Source organism: Bos javanicus, chromosome 3, assembly GCF_032452875.1.
Source record: "Bos javanicus breed banteng chromosome 3, ARS-OSU_banteng_1.0, whole genome shotgun sequence".
In the NCBI taxonomy this organism is placed as follows: Eukaryota; Metazoa; Chordata; class Mammalia; order Artiodactyla; family Bovidae; genus Bos; species Bos javanicus.
The window spans coordinates 11,336,671-11,357,499 of NC_083870.1; the positions used below are offsets into that span (position 1 = coordinate 11,336,671).

General features: G+C 38.5%; 2 protein-coding genes across 2 annotated transcripts; both read left to right on the plus strand.

Annotated features, from left to right (window-relative positions):
* The first annotated feature begins 244 nt into the window (after positions 1-244).
* On the plus strand, positions 245-1,252 carry LOC133245075 (olfactory receptor 10X1-like). The gene has a single exon (XM_061412983.1). It carries the CDS (start codon positions 281-283, stop codon positions 1,250-1,252), a length of 972 nt encoding a protein of 323 aa, XP_061268967.1. The 5' UTR covers positions 245-280.
* Positions 1,253-19,244: 17,992 nt separating this feature from the next.
* On the plus strand, positions 19,245-20,538 carry LOC133245268 (olfactory receptor 6P1). Its single transcript, XM_061413205.1, has one exon. The coding sequence runs from the start codon at positions 19,585-19,587 to the stop codon at positions 20,536-20,538; it is 954 nt and encodes a 317-aa protein (XP_061269189.1). The 5' UTR covers positions 19,245-19,584.
* Positions 20,539-20,829: the final 291 nt, after the last annotated feature.

The following is a 20,829-nucleotide window of genomic DNA, read 5'->3' on the forward strand; positions in this document are numbered from 1 at the left end:
GCCCTAGATCCTGCATGCCACAACAAGACAAGGCACCACAATGAGAAGTCCGTGCGTGCAACTAGAGAGTAGTCGCTGCTCGCTGCAACTAAAAAAATCCCATGTGCGACAATGAAGACCCAGCATGAACAAACATAAATAAACAAAAAAAATGATTTTTTAAAAAATTGAAAATTTCACTATTTATCTATTTAAACCATTTCAAAAAATAATGGAAAGTTTAAAAAAAGGAAAGTTTAATATTTATTTGTCTTTCTTTCATATTTCAGAAAATTCAACAATGAAGATCAATCAGACAGTCCTGAAAGAGTTCATTCTTGTTGGCTTTTCTGTTTACCCACATGCACAGACATTCCTCTTTGTGGTTTTCTTTTGCCTCTACCTTCTCACCCTCACAGGTAACCTGACCATCATGAGTCTTACTTGGGTGGACAGACATCTCCACACACCCATGTACCTCTTCCTTGGTGCACTCTCTTTCTCTGAGACCTGCTACACTCTGACCATTATCCCCAGGATGCTGGCAGATCTCCTGGCCAAGAAAAGAAGCATTTCAGTCATAGGTTGTGCCTTGCAGATGTATTTCTTCTTGGGACTTGGTGGCACTCACTGTATCCTTCTCACTTTGATGGGATATGATCGCTTCCTGGCCATCTGCAACCCTCTCAGATATCCTTTGCTTATGACCAATATGGCATGTGGAAAACTTGTGGTCTCTGCTTGGGCTGCTGGCTTCTTTATTTCTGTGACAGAGATTGCGTTGATATTCAGGGGCTCTTTCTGCAGTCCCAATCTTGTAGAACACTTCTTCTGTCATATGAGGGCTATTGTGAGGCTGTCCTGTCTAGACAGCGAACTCACAGAATTCATTGTAACAGCAATCTCAGTGTCAGGCTTGATGGGCACCTTTCTGCTCATTATCCTCACTTACATTTTCATTCTTTCCACTGTCCTCAAGATCCCGTCAGCTGAGGGCAAGCAGAAGGCATTTTCTACCTGTGCCTCCCACCTCACAGTGGTCATCATCCACTTTGGTTTTGCATCTATTGTGTATCTGAAGCCAGAAGCATCAGGGGGAGATGACACAGTGATCGCAGTTCCTTACACTGTCCTCACTCCTTTCCTCAGCCCTCTCATTTTTAGCCTCAGGAATAAGGACATGAAGAATGCTTTCAGAAAGGCCCTTGGAAAGACACATTTCTTGAATAAGCAATCTTGGATTATGGAAGATTATAAGAACATACATAACTGAATGTTCTCATAAGTCAGGAGGCATTTACCCTGTGACATGTGAAATCTGTACCATTTACCTTTTTCCAGAGGTTGACGTATGGGGATCAAGTGACTGAGTCTGGGACCTATGCCTTGACAAGCACTTACTTGGCCTGAAAGAAAGGTGTCCAATGACTTCTATTCTCCGTCCCTGCAGATTTTAGGCTTCTATCAATGAATCTCTGGGTGCACTTCACTTTTGATGCAATGAGGAAAGCAAGATTATGGAAAGAAAAAAAGCAAAACCTTTGACCATTTCACTAAAAGAAATGCTTTTTCTAGGTAATTTTCTAGGTAATATTGTAAGGAACTGATTTGTTCCTTCAGGATATAAACCATTTCTGATATGAGCTATAGTACGTATAAATATTCAACTATGTGTAAATATATATATTTGTTAAGTTCCATGCCAAACTATTAATGATTTTTAATAACTTTGTTCATGATTGTGTCCATCAGAATTAGATACTAGATTCTAACTACACAGGATGTTTTGGAACAATGATTCAAATAAGTAAATTGGACAGTAAAGTCTATATGTTCTAAGTCTATGGGAACCTGTCAAAGGCTGAATATAAACTCTACTTTCTTTATGAAGAGGGCGTTAAACAGCTAACCTTAAAAAAATGCCTCAATATTGAGTGGTTTAACAACAAAAAAGTGTTTTTGAATAATTTTGGCAGACTATAGGTAATGAAGGTAAAAAGGCATACACAGAACCAAACACTTATTTTACCTAGAGGAAAATAAATATTGTATAGTTTATATATCACAGAGAAGTTTTTAGTAATCTTAGTGAAATTCCCAACATACAAGCTTAAGAATTTTCTGAATCCTTTCTCAGTTCTGCTGCTAACATGTCCTTTCATGAAGGATACAATTACTATACAAAGGATTGGTGTATATAAAATATATAAAGCCTTTGGAATAGTTTCTGACCTACATTATTTATGTGAATGTTCTAAAGATAAGTAAGATAATGGGTGAAAATTATTATGCCCTTACCCCAACTCAGGTTATCTATTGCTGTGACTGTTTTCTTCCCTGGGACTATTTTTGTAATACACATGCAGGCAGAATATTTGCCCTTTACATTTGTGCTTATTGCTTTAGTAGTATTTCTCTCCATTCCTAAAAATTAAAACCTAGAAAATATCTAAATGTTTAGAAGTCAAGAAACACATTTCTAAATAAAAAGTAAATCAATCAAGAAACCCCGTGAATATTAGAAAAAATATTTGAACTGGAGGAAATAAAAATACTTCAAGTCAAAGCTTGTGGATGTAGCTTTTCAGTGCTTGGATGAAATACATAGCATTCAAAATATATAGCATTTAAAATGTTCATAGGTTGAATATTTATAAGATAAGCATTCATCTTTAAAATTTAGTAATAGCTAAGCACAAAAAGACTGTGAAAAATAATATTCCTTGATGAAATTTATGAATAAATAAAAACAGAAGACACAAACAATCTTAAGAATTGAAATCTGGATGTTTCATTAAACATTAAAGATAGACATTAAAGATAAGAGAATTCTGTAAATTATATTATGTTCATAACATAATTTGAGAATTTAAACAAAGTGGGAAAAATCCTATAAAATACATACTAAAACTGACATAAGAAGAAAAAGTTATTTAATTCTCAAGAAAATGAATTTTAATTAACATTTCTTGTGAGTTCTGCCCTAAGGCCACAGGTGCAAGGCCTTCCATCAAGGTCACAGAAGTAGAGCCCAGAACCAAGGATTATGTCTGGAACTGACTCACAGCCTCTGTAAATGTTGCCGAAAGACCCCCTCATCATCAACAGCAAGCTTCCTGACTCCAAATTAGCAAATATGCCCACCCCAGTAGTCACCCAATAGTCCCCTAACCAGTCATCTAATGCCAGTCTCCCACCAGGAACTTTCTTTGCCTTGAGGCTATACAAATTGGCATTGCAGTTGGATTCTTTACCAGGTGAGCCCCCAGGGAAGCCCAAGAATACTGGAGTGGGTAGCCTACCCGTTCTCAAGTGAATCTTCCCAATCCGGAATCAAACCAAGGTCTCCTACATTGCAGGTGGATTCTTTACCAACTGAGCTATCAGGGAAGCCCCCAAGTTGGATACTGACCCACAAAAAGTGTCAGCTTTCCTTGGTCTATCAGGAAGTGTTGACCCACTGGACTCACAGTGCCCATATTATCTCTATTCTTTGTTCTTAATAAACTGATTCCTTACTGAAATACTCTGTGTCTGGAAATTGTTTTCCAACCCATTTTCAAACTGCCCCAATACTTATCACATTAAGTATCTGGGTCCTTTAATGTCACTGATAGATTCTGCCAAACTCTCAAAGTGGAAATTGCTCCAAACTGCACAAAGAGATTACATGGAATAGATAAGAATAAATACCCTCAACTCATTTTTTTTTTTTTTTTTGGCTCAGTTCAGTTCAGTAACTCAGTCATGTCCGACTCTTTGCAAGCCCATGAATCGCAGCACGCTAGGCCTCCTTGTCTATCACTAACTCCCAGAGTCTACCCAAACCCATGTCCATCGAGTCGGTGATGCCATCCAGCAATCTCATCCTCTGTCGTCCCCTTCTCCTCCTGCCCCCAATCCCTCCTAGCATTAGGGTCTTTTCCAATGAGTCAACTCTTTGCGTGAGGTAGCCAAAGTATTGGAGTTTCAGCTTCAGCATCAGTCCTTCCAATGAACACCCAGGATTGATCTCCTTTAGGATGGACTGGTTGGATCTCCTTGCAGTCCAAAGGACTCTCAAGAGTCTTCTCCAACACCACAGTTCAAAAGCATCAATTCTTTGGTGCTCAGCTTTCTTCACAGTCCAACTCTCACATCCATACATGACCACTGGAAAAACCATAGCCTTGACTAGATGGACCTTTGTTGACCAAGTAATGTCTCTGCTTCTGAATATGCTATCTAGGTTGGTCATAACTTTCCTTCAAAGGGGTAAGTGTTTTTTAATTTCATGGCTGCAATCACCATCTGCAGTGATTTTGGAGCCCCCCAAAATAAAGTCTGACACTGTTTCCACTGTTTTCCCATGTATCTGCCATGAAGTGATGGGACCAGATGCCCTGATCTTAGTTTTCTGAATGTTGAGCTTTAAGCCAAATTTTCCACTCTCCTCCTTCACTTTCATCAAGAGGTTCTTCAATTTCTTTTTTTTTCTTCTTTTTGAATTATTATTATTTTTTAAAATTTTATTTTATTTTTAAACTTTACAAATTGTATTAGTTTTGCCAAATATCAAAATGAATCCACCACAGGTATACATGTGTTCCCCATCCTGAACCTTCCTCCCTCCTCCTCCCCATCCCATCCCTCTGGGTCATCCCACTGCACCAGCCCCAAGCATCCAGTATCGTGCATCGAACCTGGACTGGCAACTCATTTCATACATGATATTATACATGTTTCAATGCCATTCTCCCAAATCTTCCCACCCTCTCCCTCTCCCACAGAGTCCATAAGACTGTTCTATGGACAGTGTCTATTTTGCTGTCTCGTACACAGGGTTATTGTTATCATCTTTCTAAATTCCATATATATGCATTAGTATACTGTATTGGTGTTTTTCTTTCTGGCTTACTTCACTCTGTATAATAGGCTCCAGTTTCATCCACCTCATTAGAACTGATTCAAATGTATTCTTTTTAATGGCTGAGTAATACTCCATTGTGTATATGTACCACAGCTTTCTTTATCCATTCATCTGCTGATGGACATCTAGGTTGCTTCCATGTCCTGGCTATTATAAACAGTGCTGCGATGAACATCGGGGTACACATGTCTCTTTCCCTTCTGGTTTCCTCAGTGTGTATGCCCAGCAGTGGGATTGCTGGGTCGTATGGCAGTTCTATTTCCAGTTTTTTAAGGAATCTCCACACTGTTCTCCATAGTGGCTGTACTAGTTTGCATTCCCACCAACAGTGTAAGAGGGTTCCCTTTTCTCCACACCCTCTCCAGCATTTATTGCTTGTAGACTTTTGGATCGCAGCCATTCTGACTGGTGTGAAATGGTATCTCATAGTGGTTTTGATTTGCATTTCTCTAATAATAAGTGATGTTGAGCATCTTTTCATGTGTTTGTTATCCATCTGTATGTCTTCTTTGGAGAAATTTCTATTTAGTTCTTTGACCCATTTTTTGATTGGGTCATTTATTTTTCTGGAGTTGAGCTGTAGGAGTTGCTTGTATATTTTTGAGATTAGTTGTTTGTCAGTTGCTTCATTTGCTATTATTTTCTCCCATTCTGAAGGCTGCCTTTTCACCTTGCTAATAGTTTCCTTTGATGTGCAGAAGCTTTTGATTTTAATTAGGTCCCATTTGTTTATTTTTGCTTTTATTTCCAATATTCTGGGAGGTGGGTCATAGAGGATCCTGCTGTGATGTATGTCAGAGAGTGTTTTGCCTATGTTCTCCTCTAGGAGTTTTATAGTTTCTGGTCTTATGTTTAGATCTTTAATCCATTTTGAGTTTATTTTTGTATATGGTGTTAGAAAGTGTTCTAGTTTCATTCTTTTACAAGTGGTTGACCAGATTTCCCAGCACTACTTGTTAAAGAGATTGTCTTTAATCCATTGTATATTCTTGCCTCCTTTGTCAAAGATAAGGTGTCCATATGTGTGTGGATTTATCTCTGGGCTTTCTATTTTGTTCCATTGATCTATATTTCTGTCTTTGTGCCAGTACCATACTGTCTTGATGACTGTGGCTTTGTAGTAGAGCCTGAAGTCAGGTAGATTGATTCCTCCAGTTCCATTCTTCTTTCTAAAGATAGCTTTGGCTATTCGAGGTTTGTTGTATTTCCATACAAATTGTGAAATTGTTCTAGCTCTGTGAAGAATACCGTTGGTAGCTTGATAGAGATTGCATTGAATCTATAAATTGCTTTGGGTAGTATACTAATTTTCACTATATTGATTCTTCCAATCCATGAACATGGTATATTTCTCCATCTATTAGTGTCCTCTTTGATTTCTTTCACCAGTGTTTTATAGTTTTCTATGTATAGGTCTTTAGTTTCTCTAGGTAGATATATTCCTAAGTATTTTATTCTTTCTGTTGCAATGGTGAATGGAATTGTTTACTTAATTTCTCTTTCTGTTTTCTCATTATTAGTGTATAGGAATGCAAAGGATTTCTGTGTGTTGATTTTATATCCTGCAACTTTACTATAATCATTGATTAGTTCTAGTAATTTTCTGGTGGAGTCTTTAGGGTTTTCTATGTAGAGGATCATGTCATCTGCAAATAGTGAGAGTTTTACTTCTTCTTTTCCAATTTGGATTCCTTTTATTTCTTTTTCTGCTCTGACTGCTGTGGCCAAAACTTCCAATACTATGTTGAATAGTAGTGGTGAAAGTGGGCACCCTTGTCTTGTTCCTGACTTTAGAGGGAATGCTTTCAATTTTTCACCATTGAGGATAATGTTTGCTGTGGGTTTGACATATATAGCTTTTATTATGTTGAGGTATGTTCCTTATATTCCTGCTTTCTGAAGAGTTTTTATCATAAATGGATGTTGAATTTTGTCAGAGGCTTTCTCTGCATCTATTGAGATAATCATATGGTTTTTATATCCCAGGGATGCAAGGTTCTTCAATTTCTGCAGTAAGGGTGGTGTCTTCTGCATATCTGAGGTTATTGATATTTCTCCCTGCAATCTTGATTCCAGCTTGTGCTTCTCCCAGCCCAGAATTTTTCATGATATACTTTGCATATAAGTTAAATAAGCAGGGTGACAATATACAGTCTTGACGTACTCCTTTTCCTATTTGGAACCAGTCTGTTGTTCCATGTCCAGTTCTAGCCTTTGCTCCCTGACCTGCATATAGGTTTCTTAAGAGACAGGTCAGATGGTCTGGTATTCCCATCTCTTTCAGAATTTTCCACAGTTTATTGTGATCTGCACAGTCAAAGGCTTTGGCATAGTCAATAAAGCAGAAGTAGATGTTTTTCTGGAACTCTCTTGGTTTTTCTGTGATTCAGCAGATGTTAGCAATTTGATCTCTGGTTCCTCTGCCTTTTCTAGAACCAGCTTGAGCCTTTTTTTTTTTTTTTGGCTAGTATAAACCATGTACTGGGGCTTCCCTGGTGGCTCAGTCAGTAAGAAATCCACATGCAATGCAAGAGACCCAGATTTGATCCCCTGGAAAAGGAAAAGGCAACCCACTCCAGTATTCGTACTTGAGAAATCCCATGGACAAAGGAGCCTGGTGGTTTACAGTCCATGCAGTTGCAAGAGTTGTACATAACTTTGCAACTAAACCACCACCAAACCATACACTATATCTTGAAATCTCTCCCAGGAACATAGATGTAAAAATCTCAAGTAAAATAAAACCAACCAAATACATATACTCAAGTTCAATTTAGTTCAGAAATGTAAAGTTTTCACATTTGGAAATCATTCGGTGTAATTATCAGAAGAAAAAATACTAATCATGAGATTATTCATTGGTACAAAAAATCTTTTGATAATATTTAATATCCATTCAGGTGATAGAGAAAAAAGCTTGTAGTGTAACAGAAATTAAGAGGAAATTCCTTAAACTAATGAAGATTATCAAACTTTTTACTTTATGGTAAAATACTTAAATCTGTCCAGGTTAAATTAGGAACAAGACAAGAAAAACTTCTCTCATCAATCCTATTCCATGCTATTCTAGACTGTCAGTATAGTAAGAAAAGAAAAGAAATAAAATACATTAGCTTTATAAAGAAGACAAAGGGCCATTTCTTTATAATATTGTATGTTATAAAATCCAAAATAAACTGCATGCAAATTATTAGAATTAATAATCAATATACTGCTGGACACATGAACATAAATCAATTGTAGTTTCTTAAATTAACAACTATAATGTAGTATAAAAGTGTATACTACATGTAAAAGCTTTAAAACTATCAAACACCTTGGAACAAAATTCATAAAAGACAAGCAAAGTCTCTACAGGGAAATTTGTAAAGAATTACTAAAATACTTTTTAAAATATGTAAATTATGAGTTATATAATTTCATGGGTTAGAAGACTCAATGTTGTATAAATGTCCATTCTTTCCATAAAAATCTATGTTTCAAGAAAATACCAACGGGAATTCTAATAATTTCCTTGTTTGTGTCTGAAAATGAAGTATATTAAAATTTATATGGATTTACAAGTAGCCAAGATATTATTGGCAGAGAAGGTGATGGTAACCCACTCCAGTACTCTTGCCTGCAAAATCGCATGGATGGAGGAGCCTGGTAGGCTGCAGTCCATGGGGTCGCGAAGAATTGGACATGACTGAGTGACTTCACTTTCACTTTTCAGTTTCATGCATTGGAGAAGGAAATGGCAACCCACTCCAGTGTTCTTGCCTGGAGAATCCCAGGGATGGGGGAGCCTGGTGGGCTGCCAACTATGGGGTTGCACAGAGTCGGACATGACTGAAGTGACTTAGCAGCAGCAGCAGCAGCAAGATATTATTGAAGAACAATTTAGCATTATTTGTTTTAACAGATAACAGTTCTCATTATGCAACTGCAGCATGTTATTGGCACAAGTGACAAATACAACAAAAGAACTGAAGAATGAGTCCCCAGATTTACATGCACATGGGTATAGCTGGTGGCTAATTATAATTGTTACTATATTTCTTAGCCTCCTTTGCATCCAGGATTAGCTAAGCAACTAAGTTTTTCCAATCACATGTAAGATGAAATAATGGGTGCAATGTCTACATGTCTCCCTTAAGAGCAGCATTTCTCTTTCTGCTTTCCTGATGGCTAGGAATGGGAAACCAGTACTTTGAACTCTGAAATAGAAGCCTTATTTTGAGAATGGCAGAACCACTCTGTGACTTGTACAACTTTGTGATGCTAAGCTGCAGTGCCAGCCTTGCCTACTGTGAACTGATTGTCACTGGTGTTATATAAGACAGAAATAAATTCTGTCTCATTTCAACCACTTTAAGGGACTTGATCATTGAGACTGTAGCTACATTGTGTGAAGATAACTAAATGAGATTTTTCTTAAAACTTAAAGTGTCCAATGAATGACAATTGTACATATTTTTCCAGCATCCATTGGAAAAAGTATAAAAGCACTCCTTTCTGCTTCACTTGATTACTAAGATACTTTCTCGTTTTTCTCATCTCCCTCTCCTTTCTGAAGCTATATACCCCTTCCCCTCAAAAAAACAGCTGTCATGATTCTTTTCTTAGCCAACTTTTGATCTTTTCACTTCTTTGGTCTACCAACGGCCATTTTCAAGCTCTTGTTCATCTTTCTCTCTTTTTATAATATCTGGTTTTCTCATTAAATCTGTCAAATTTACTCCTGTTATATTTACTAGTTTTTAGTATTTAAAAATTTATAAAGATTGGCAAAACCCAGGCCAATATTTCTAACTTACTGCTGTATATACCTGCCTCTTTTTTTGCACTTAGTGTGTTAAGACTGAACGCATCACTGATTTTCTTATGTTGTTCCTCCTTTTGTGTTTTCTAAGAGTTAGCATCTCCTCACTCCTTCAGGCTAAAACTCAGAAATACACCTTATAGCATCATCTAATCCATTGTAAAGACTATGTTTAAAGCCCTATTGTTTTGCTTCCCTCATAGCTCAATCAGTAAAAAATCTGCCTGCAATGCAGGAGATCCAGGTTCAATCCCTGGGTTGGGAAGATCCCCTGGAGAAGAAAATGGTAACCCACTCCAGTATCCTTGCCAGGAAAATCCCATGGACAGAAGAGCCTGACAGGCTACAGTCCATGGGGCCACAAGAGTCATACATGACTTAGTGACTAAACCACCATTTTGCAATAACAATAAACCTCATTACAGAGAGGAGTAAAAATTACTTATATTAGGTGGGTTCACTCCCCAATATTGCATTCTAAACAGGATGTTTTTGGTCTCTCTTTGAACATTTCCAGTGATAAAGAATATCTTTGGCCACCTGATCCGAAGAGCTGACTCATTTGGAAAGACTGTGACACTGGGAAAGATTGAGGGCAGGAGAAGAAGGGGACAACAGAAGACGAGATGGTTGGATGGCATCACCGACTCAATGGACATGAGTTTGAGTGGGCTCCAGGAGTTGGTGATGGACAGGGAGGCCTGGCATGCTGCAATTCATGGGGTCCCAAAGAGTCATACATGACTGAGCAACTGAACTGAACTGAACTGAAATCATAGGAAATAATCTACCCCATTTGGGACAGTTCTAGTAGACTGGGAAGCAAAAGGACTGACAGGACATGAATGGCAGTCAGGACACCCAGATTTATGACAGAAGAAAAAAAAATGTATTTTCAACAGATTTAGGTTTGTACCAGAAATTATGAATCTGAAATTACTCCTCTGCATACCTTCATCCAATTATCCTGAGGTCTTCCTATGTGCTCTCCAAGCCCAGTTCTATTCAAAAAAGGATATGAAAGGGGGCAAACAAGAAAGAATGCTTTCCTCTTTGGAGCCTGTAGACTTACACATGGGAAATAAAGAATCTCTCCTTCACACATACAGACAAGTTATATAAATGCAAAAGTGGACAGAGTTTGACAAATAATATTTTCTCAACATTTAATAGCTTAGAGAGGTTGCCAGAATTAGTCCTTAACTCGCTTACTGTATTTTGTAATTTCCTCAACAGAATTTAAATTTGAGTTAGTTTTATATTTGTCTAGTATGCAGACAAATAACCTCTTCAGCACCTCTAAAAATAGAATTTGTAGAAGCACTGCACAGATGACACTCTGGCAATGAACTCAAGGACTTTATCCTGCGTTCCTCCAGAGCTGTGTCCCTCCAGATTGTGTTCTTTTATCGTATCATGGATTTCCTTGAACAAATGGTCCCTGAGGTGACTTGGACATAGTCTTCGTAGGGAGAGGTAAATCACCATGGCAGTGTGTCTTAAGGGATCATATCCTAAAGACGTGATTATAAGGGCTATCTACTGCTGCTCCTGCTTACTTAAGAAGTATGCCCTCTTAAGCCATCTGCCAAACCTCTTTCCTGTCATGCCACACATTACTCAGAGACCAGCATGAAACATCAACTTTACTGAAGAGTGGCTGGGGCTGCCCACCCCTGCTTGACAGAGAAAGGTAACTAACTTACTGATAAACATCCTAAGATGGGTATTTGAGTGAATGCAGAGGACTGGCAATCAAAGGAAAAAAAGATGAAACTCTATGAAGATGTTATCTTTACTCAGGCTGCTGCTGCTGCTGCTAAGTCACTTCAGTCGTGTCCAACTCTTAGTGACCCCATGGACTGCAGCCTACCAGGCTCCTCTGTCCATGTGATTTTCCAGGCAAGAGTACTGGGCTGGGGTGCCATCGCCTTCTCCTTACTCAGGCTAGATACCCTCAGATCCTTCCTCAGTTCCCTTTGGTTTTCTGATTCCTCGTAATAATGAGAAAACTCTTGGTTTCTTCAGATGCTCAATTGGCTTAAAAATCTCAAAAAGCTTAGTTGTCCAAGCAGCTCATGCCTAGTACCCTGTTCTTTTACTCATCTCTGAATATTTATTATTAAGGATTTGGTGCCTGAGAAATATACATTTGAAATGTTCACAAATATAAGAATCTTCTTAAGCTACATAGTGGAGAAGTGTCGGAGATCTTGAATGTGATAGAAAAAATAGGAAATTGTTTATGGAAAGGGGGATCCAGAGAGCAGAACTTGATAGTAGGAGAGTCAGACACCAATTTATATATATTCAGAAAGTAGCACTTCTTGCCCTAAGACCAGGTCCAAACCCATACCTACTACTTTCTTCAGTCCATATCTATATATCCCAAATTTAAATGAGATTTTAAAGAACTACTGGTTGAATTTTACTGTCATGCACAGATGAGCCCAAACACAATGCAACATAACATGGCAAAACAAAGCACAATTTGTTTCAACCCGAATGAGTGAGTTTATCTGGATGTATACTGTACTTATGAACATCTACCAATTTCCATGGAAGTTTATAGGATAACAATTTTGTTCCCAAACATCCATGAACAGATCATCTGACTTTACCCCAGCTCCACTATTTTCTAGATGTATGATCTTGAAAAAAAAATCACTCATCTTTCTGTCATTTATAGAGAACAAAGTGCTTAAACTCATTGTGCTCTTATAAGGATTAAGCCAGCACATAAAAAGTACTAAGTACCTTGAACACACTAATCAATTTTATTTTTATGTCTTCTCTGAATGCCATATGGACACAGACTATGATAGTCATGATAGTGATTTCAGACAGGAATCAGGACTCTCAATTGTTGATTCACCAAGTTCTTTGCTAACTGAGTTATGAGTATTCAATTTGTGATGATCAAAGACAGATATCAAAGAAAACAAAATAGACTTAATTTACTCTGAAAATGAGATATACCTGTGTATACGTCTCTGCCCAGTTTGTCTCTGGACAAACGTATATGTAGCTTCCTGAAGAACATCATTAGGAGTCAGGCAATTTATTGTTCAGCTTCATTTATGTAAGATCTATGAAGTAGAAGTCCAGAGAAGGCAATGGCACCCCACTCCAGTACTCTTGCCTGGAAAATCCCATGGACGGAGGAGCCTGGCGGGCTGCAGTCCATGGTGTCGCTAAGAGTCGGACACGACTGAGCAACTTCACTTTCACTTTTTACTTTCCTTCATTGGAGAAGGAAATGGCAACCCACTCCAGTGTTCTTGCCTAGAGAATCCCAGGGACGAGGGAGCCTGGTGGGCTGCCGTCTATGAGGTCACACAGAGTCGGACATGACTGAAGCGACTTAGCAGCAGCAGCAGCATTAAGTAAAAGTCAGACAGAAATCAAAGAAATTATGCTGGTATAAATAGACATTTGAGCTGGCCCAAGTCACCCCATCCAGCTGAGGAAAACTGTGGATTTCAGATCTACAGACCTATAAAATCACTAGTTGTTTTAAAATATTGAGGACATTTGACACTCTGGCCAAATCATTCTCACCTAAATTGTCTCTTTAATTGTCATATAAGCCAATGATTTAGGAATGACAGATACTATGACCAGCAGTAACAGCATCTCTATGTGATAAATTTAAAAAACAGGTAGAGGAACCTTAATTTTCCCAAATTATAAATTATTGGTTACATATGATATGTAAAGCACTTAGTGAGGATAAAGAAGTGAGTTTTTCCTGTTCTTGAGGAGGAAAAATCCAGGAAACTACATAAATGCTCCCTAGGTCTGTTAACAGAGTCATAGTCACAGCAACAGATGTGAGTGGTCTACTGGACAAAGTCGTCACAGAAGAATTGATATTTATAATGTTTATCATGTGCAAAGGACCAGAAGTAGAAAACAGAGTGATGTCTTAAATAACTCTGATGTGATTGCAGGACTAAATAAGACTAGTGGTTGATAGATGTAGGAAGAGAAGGTAACCATGAAAGGGAGCATTTGACAGTAAGCAAAAGATGAATTGTATGATACCATCCATATAATTTAGTCCTAAGAGGACCTACGGATAAAGAGCTGCTCTTGGTTCTAAAGGGAGGTTCAATGAAAAAAATCTTAGAGATCTTCCTCACTAATTATTTTTTGGAACCTAAGCTGTCAAATCAGAAGTGTGTTTAAACAGCTCACCTCTGTGTGATTGCTGAAGCTTCAGGTTCATCTGCCCTGTGCTGTCATGGTGGTAGAATGCTACCCTGATGCCATAAAAATCCTGAAGTGTCAATAAAGTGTTTCTCTGAGAATGACAAGGGAGAAAACATGTTGCCCAGAAGTTAGAGTACATAAAAAAATGGTGGGGAGGTGGGCAAATAACACAGGAGTTAAGAGCATGTATTACATTGATATAGCCATATTACCTGGGGGATCTGAATACTGTGGGTAGGGAAGGTAGATTGGAACAGGGTGTAGAAAATGGGAAGAGACAATATCTGGCAGGGATTAGTGGCCAGAGTTGCAATAGCTAGAGAAGAAAATCCTTGGCAATAGCAGTGCAGTCAGAGTAGTAAATAGTATTCAATTTTCAATAACTGAGCTAGAACACTATGAAGATTATGACGTAAAGTAATACTGAGGAGTGGACAGGAGTCAGGGTCATGGGCACCTCTGGGCACAAGGGACCCTTCTTCAGGTTTGAATTTGAACCTGCAGATTATTTAAGCCCCTGTGGTCTGCAGAACCAGACAAGCTTCAGAAGAAAAAAGTAAATAAAAAAGGAAAAAGCTTCTGAACCAGATGACGATTTTCCAGAGTGCTTCCCACTCTCCACCCCATTTTCTAGCAACTCTCTCCTCTGTCCCTCAGGATTGTTCCTGGGGCAAATTGAAGTTTCAACCAAATTTCATGCAGTGATACAACTAACAAGAACTGTAGTTTGCATTCCATTTGTATAATTTATAAAATTTGTATCTGAATGATACAAATTTTGTATCAATGACGTAGGAATCTTACTCAAGATTACACAAATCAAGACAAACTCATTCCACTAATATTTTTGAGTGTCTATTGATGCTTTTGAACTGTGGTATTGGAGAAGACTCTTGAGAGTCCCTTAGACAGCAAAGAGATCAAAACAATCAATACTAAAGGAAAGACAGATGCTGAAACTGAATTTCCAATAATTTGTCCACCTGATGTGAAGAGCCAGCTCATTAGAAATGACTCTGATGCTGGGAAAGATTGAAGGCATAAGGAGAAGGGGATGACAGAGGATGAGATGATTGGATGGCATCACCAACTGGATGGACATGAGTTGGAGTAAGTTCCGGGAGATGGTGAAGGACAGGGAAGCCTGCTGTGTTGCTGTCCATGGGGTCTCAAAGAGTTGGACACTACTGAGTGACTGAACAACAGCACCTATATCCTAGGCACTGCTCCAGCTACTGAGAATAGAGGTGTGAAGACAGGCCCATATTCAGATTTTGTCTTTACTCAGTCTACTTTAGTATCTGAATTCCCTTACCATGGCTCTTGGGCGTTTCCAGTCACCATTTTTGAATTTTTCCTATATTGGATCATCATCTAGCCCCAAGGCATGTTGTACTGCCTTCTTATCCAGCTCCCAAACTTCCCACCTCTCCAGACTCTCTTGGAAAATCATGTGTGTGCTTAGTGGCTCAGTCATATCCTCCTCTTTGCAACCCTCTGGATTGTAGGCCACCAGGCTCCTCCGTCCTTGGGATTTCCCAAGCAAGAATACTGGAGTGGGTTGCCATTTCCTCCTCCAAGGAATCTTGCTGACCCAGGGGTAAAACCCATGTCTCCTGTGTCTTCTGCACTGCAGGCAGATTCTTTACCCCCTGAGTCAAAAATTTCTAATGCATTAGATCAATTTTCTAAACCTGGGTCATTATACACTAGAAGATGCAAAAAATATTTCAAGATCCAGACATGAATTGTTCCAAGGGAATCATTCCCTGATCTTCAACTCCACAGTCAGCTCTGCTTAAAATGTATTTGCTTGAGAAAGTATTTCTTCCTCTTTTCTACTTTCCTTTCAAAACCTTATCTTCCTTTGCATAACTGAATCTTACTGAGTGGAAGTGCCCCAGAATGAAAGTTTATCAGTGCCAATGTCAGTGATGAGAACGTGAATGACTGGATAGTGCATCCTTTTGCAAGTCATGGTTTCCATTATGTTCCTTTCAACACAATTGAAATAGAAGCTAAATGAGTTATCAACTAATAGGTCAATAAAAATAATTTTGATAATGTATCAACTAATAGAAATTTCAAATAGTTTAGTGTTTTTACTATAATGAAACAAATTTCATTCCCTGAGCTATGGCATATGAATGTCATTTAATTGTGTAAATTATTTTTCTCTGTGTTTGTATCTCCAAAATAAAAAGTAAGACTGGATTTGATGCTGAACTCTTTCTCATTATGGTAATAAGTACTCTTCATGAATGCATAACACAACTGAAAAAAATTACAATTCAAATTATTATTAATATTCTGATATATTTTTAAGTATTACTTTAAAAACATCATATTTTTATTGCTCTGTGAAATTATGTAACAACATACAGAAGAAAATCTTTTTACAGTTTCAAGGGTACAGAAAACGAACAAACTAAAAAAAAATGTAAGTAGAGAAATCAAACGTCTTGCAATTTAAAAATATATTCAGTTCACTTCAGTCACTCAGTCGTGTCCAACTTTATGAGACCTCATTGACTGCAGCATGCCAGGCCTCCCTGTCCATCACTAACTTCCAGAATTTACTCAAACTCATGTCCATTGAGTCGGCGATGCCATCCAACCATCTCATGCTATGTTGTCCCCTTCTCCTGCCACCTTCAATCTTTCCCAGCATCAGGGTCTTTTCCAATGAGTCCGCTGTTCACATCAGGTGGTCAAACTATTGGAGTTTCAGATTCAGCATCAGTCCTTTCAATTAATATTCAGGACTGATTGATTTCCTTTAGGATGGACTGGTTGGATCTCCTTGCAGTCCAAGGGACTCTCAAGAGTCTTCTCCAACACCACAGTTCAAAAGCACCTATTCTTCTGCACTCAGCTTTCTTTACAGTCCAACTCTCACATTCATACAAGACTACTGGAAAAACCATAGCCTTGACTAGATGGACATTTGTTGGCAAAGTAATGTCTCTGCTTTTAATATGCTAAGTTGGTCATAACTTTCCTTTCATGGAGTAAGATTCTTTTAATTTCATGGCTGCAGTCACCATCTGCAGTGATTTTGGAGCCCAGAAAAATAAAGTCTGTCACTGTTTCCACTATTTCCCAATCTATTTGCCATGAAGTGATGGGACTGGATACCATGATATTAGTTTTCTGAATGTTGAATTTTAAGCCAACTTTTTCACTCTTCTCTTTCACTTTTATCAAGAGGCTCTATAGTTCTTCTTCACTTTCTGCCATAAGGGTGGCATCATCTGCATATCTGAAGTTATTGATATCTCTCTTGGCAATCTTGATTCCAGCTTGTGCTTCACCCAGCCTGGCATTTCATATGATTTACTTTGCATATAAGTAAAATAAACAAGGTGACAATATTCAACCTTGAAGTACTCCTTTTCCAGTTTGGAACCAGTCTGTTATTCCATGTCCAGTTCTAACTGTTGTTCCTTGACCTGCATACAGATTTATCAGGAGGCAGGTAAGGTGGTCTGGTATTCTGATCTCTTCATGAATTTTCCAGTTTGTTGTGATCCACACAGTCAAAGGCTTTGGGATAATCAATAAGGCAGAAGTATACATTTATCTGGAACTCTTGTTTTTCTATTATCCAATGGATGTTAGCAATTTAATCTCTGGTTCCTCTGCCTTTTCTAAATCCAGTTTGAACACCTGGAAGTTCTTGGTGCACGTACTGTTGAAGGCTCGCTTGGAGAATGTTGAACAATACTTTTCTAGCATGTGAGATGAGTGCAATTGTGTGGTAATTTGAACATTTTTTGGCATTGCCTTTCTCCTGGATTGGTATGAAAACTGACCTTTTCCAGTCCTGTGGCCATTGCTGTTTTTTTTGCAAATTTTCTGGAATATTGAATGCAGCACTTTCACAGGATCATCTTTTAGGATTTGAAATAGCTCAGCTGAAATTCCATCACCTCCACTAGCTTTGTTTGTAGTGAAGCTTCTTAAGGCCCACTTGACTTCACACTCCAGACATTCACAGGATGTCTGCCTCTAGGTGAGTGATTACACCATCCTGGTTATCTGGATCATGATGACCTTTTATGTATAGTTCTTTTGTGTATTCCTGCCACCTTTCTTAATATCTTCTGCCTCTGTCCATACATTTTCTGTTCTTTATTGTACCCATCTTTGCATGAAATGTTCCCTTGGTATCTCTAATTTTCTTGAAGGGATCTCTATTCTCTCCCATTGTATCATTTTCTTCTGTTTCTTCACATTGATCACTTAGGAAGGCTTTGTCATATCTCCTTGCTACTCTTTGAAATTCTGTATTCAGATGTGATATATCATTCCTTTTCTCCTTTGCCTTTACAAGTGCTTAAGTTATACCAAAAATGAAAATGCTTGATGACATCTAATGTGATCCAATCTCGAATGCCAGGTCACTGGCAATATTGATAGGAGATTGCAAAAGCACAGATGGATGATTAGGAGGCATAGGAATGCCTTTTTCACTTTCACACCTTAAGAGCTGTATCTGTTTTCTGTGACTGCTGTACAAATTTACCACAAATTAGCTGGCTTAAAACAATAGAAATTTATGCTCTTACAGTTCTGGAGGCGAGAATTCTGAAATCAATGCCACGTGGCCAAGTTCAAGGTATTGTCAGGGACATACTTTCCACAAGACACTAGCAAAAGTCTATTCTTTACCTCCTTTGTCTCTGGCACTGCTGGCATTCTTTGTTTCATGGCCACATCACTGCAGTTGTCAAGGCTGAAGGTTGGAATCTTCAAAACTCTCTATTTTCCATCTTCATATTGCCTTCTCCTTTGTGCATCTATTTCAAATTTCCCTCTGCCTCTCTGTTATAAGGACACTTGAAATTGCATTTAAGTTTTATCGGGATGATCCAGGATAATCTCCTACGTCAATATCTTTAATTTAAGCACATCTGCAAAGACTTTCTCATAGATGTCACATTTACAGGTTCCAGGAATTAGAACATGGATAGCTTTTTGTGATCTATTTTCAACCCATCACCTGGGAATGAGAAATACAATTCTAGCACAGAAAATGTACCTAAAAAACTTGCAAAATGAATGAAAAAAATTACCTCTTTTTTTGGTACAGAATTCCATTTTCTCTTTTATACTGAATTATTTCTCCAACTATGAAAAAACAGTTCCCAAACCAACCACCCTTCTCCAATACTGCCTTGAACTATAGCTCAAGTAATGTCCCTGAGCTACTTCTTAGTTCAATTTCCCTTGAGAGATAAGCCCTCAAGCTCCATCTTTCTATCATTCTTTCTTTTATCCATTCCATAAACAAGTATTGAGTAAAGATTCTATGAGGGTTAGAAGTTTGTGGAAAGTAAAAAAAGAACATATCATAAATAAGAAAATAAATGCTGAAATACTAAGACTTGTTTTGAAACCACTCAGCAAACATTTATCAAATACCCAGTGTTGTTATAATTGCTAAGCTATTGAGTAACAATCCTTAAGTCTAAGAGTTTTTCCCTGGAGGTGGGAGGTGATACAGGAAAGGGATGGAACAAAATGATGTACAAAATGGAACAAAATAATTGATAATATACTGTTGAGTATCTTCAGAAGGTTGTAATCTGGGGGTGTCAGCAGTTTGATCTATTTGTCTTTCATCATCTTGCTCTTCCTGTTACTTTTTCAGGCAATCAAGTGGACAGAGATCATGAGAAATTTGAGTGGAGACCACACAGTAGAGTTTGTTTTGGTGGACTTCCCTACCTCCCCACCCCTTCAGCTGCTCCTCTTTGCACTCTTCCTTGTAATTTTTTTGTTGACATTGTTGGAGAATGCACTCATTGTTTCCACCATCTGGCTCACTCCAAGCCTTCATCGCCCAATGTTCTTTTTCCTTGGACATCTCTCCTTCCTGGAGCTATGGTATATCAATGTCACTGTTCCCCGAGTCTTGGGGGCCTTTCTTACCCAGGAGCATAGAGTCTCCTATGTAGGTTGTATGACCCAACTCTATTTCTTCATTGCCTTAGCTTGCACCGAATGTGTCCTGTTGGCAGTCATGGCCTATGACCGCTACCTAGCCATCTGTGAACCTCTCCGTTATCCTAGTCTAATGCCCTTCAGTATGGCCACTCGCCTTGCTGCTTCCTCTTGGGGTAGTGGCTTCTTCAGCTCCATGATGAAGCTTCTGTTCATTTCCAGATTGTCATACTGTGGGTCCAATATCATCAACCACTTTTTCTGTGATATCTCTCCACTACTTAACCTCACCTGCTCTAACAAGGAACAAGCAGAACTAGTAGACTTCCTCTTGGCCCTGGTGATGATTCTGCTCCCTCTAATGGCTGTGGTTTCATCATATGCCGCCATAATTGCCACTATCCTGAGGATTCCTACTGCCCAGGGACGTCACAAAGCCTTTTCCACGTGTGCTTCTCACCTGGCAGTGGTTGTTATCTACTACTCCTCTACTCTCTTTACCTATGCACGGCCCCGGGCCATGTACACCTTCAACCACAACAAGGTCATCTCTGTGCTCTATACCGTCATTGTACCATTTCTCAATCCAGCCATTTACTGCTTGAGGAACAAGGAAGTTAAGGATGCCCTCAGAAAGACAGTGCTGGGTAGATGCCCCTGTTCCAGGGATATCCCAGATTGATGTACAATAAAACCTGGCAAAAAAGAACAGTATCCTAATAGTGACATATCAAAAAATCATAAAATAGACTTAACAGGACCAAAATATCAGTTAGCACCCTGCTTCTTTAAATAGTGTCAGGAAACTTCTTGATACAAACAAAAAATTGTGAATCATTGATCATATACAAGAGTTTCCAAACTAAGATTGAAATGGTTATAGAATCTCTGGGGGGTTGTTAAAATGCATATTCCCAGAAAAATCTGTGGAAAATCTGATAGAGTATGCATTGTTTGCCTATTGGATAAAGAA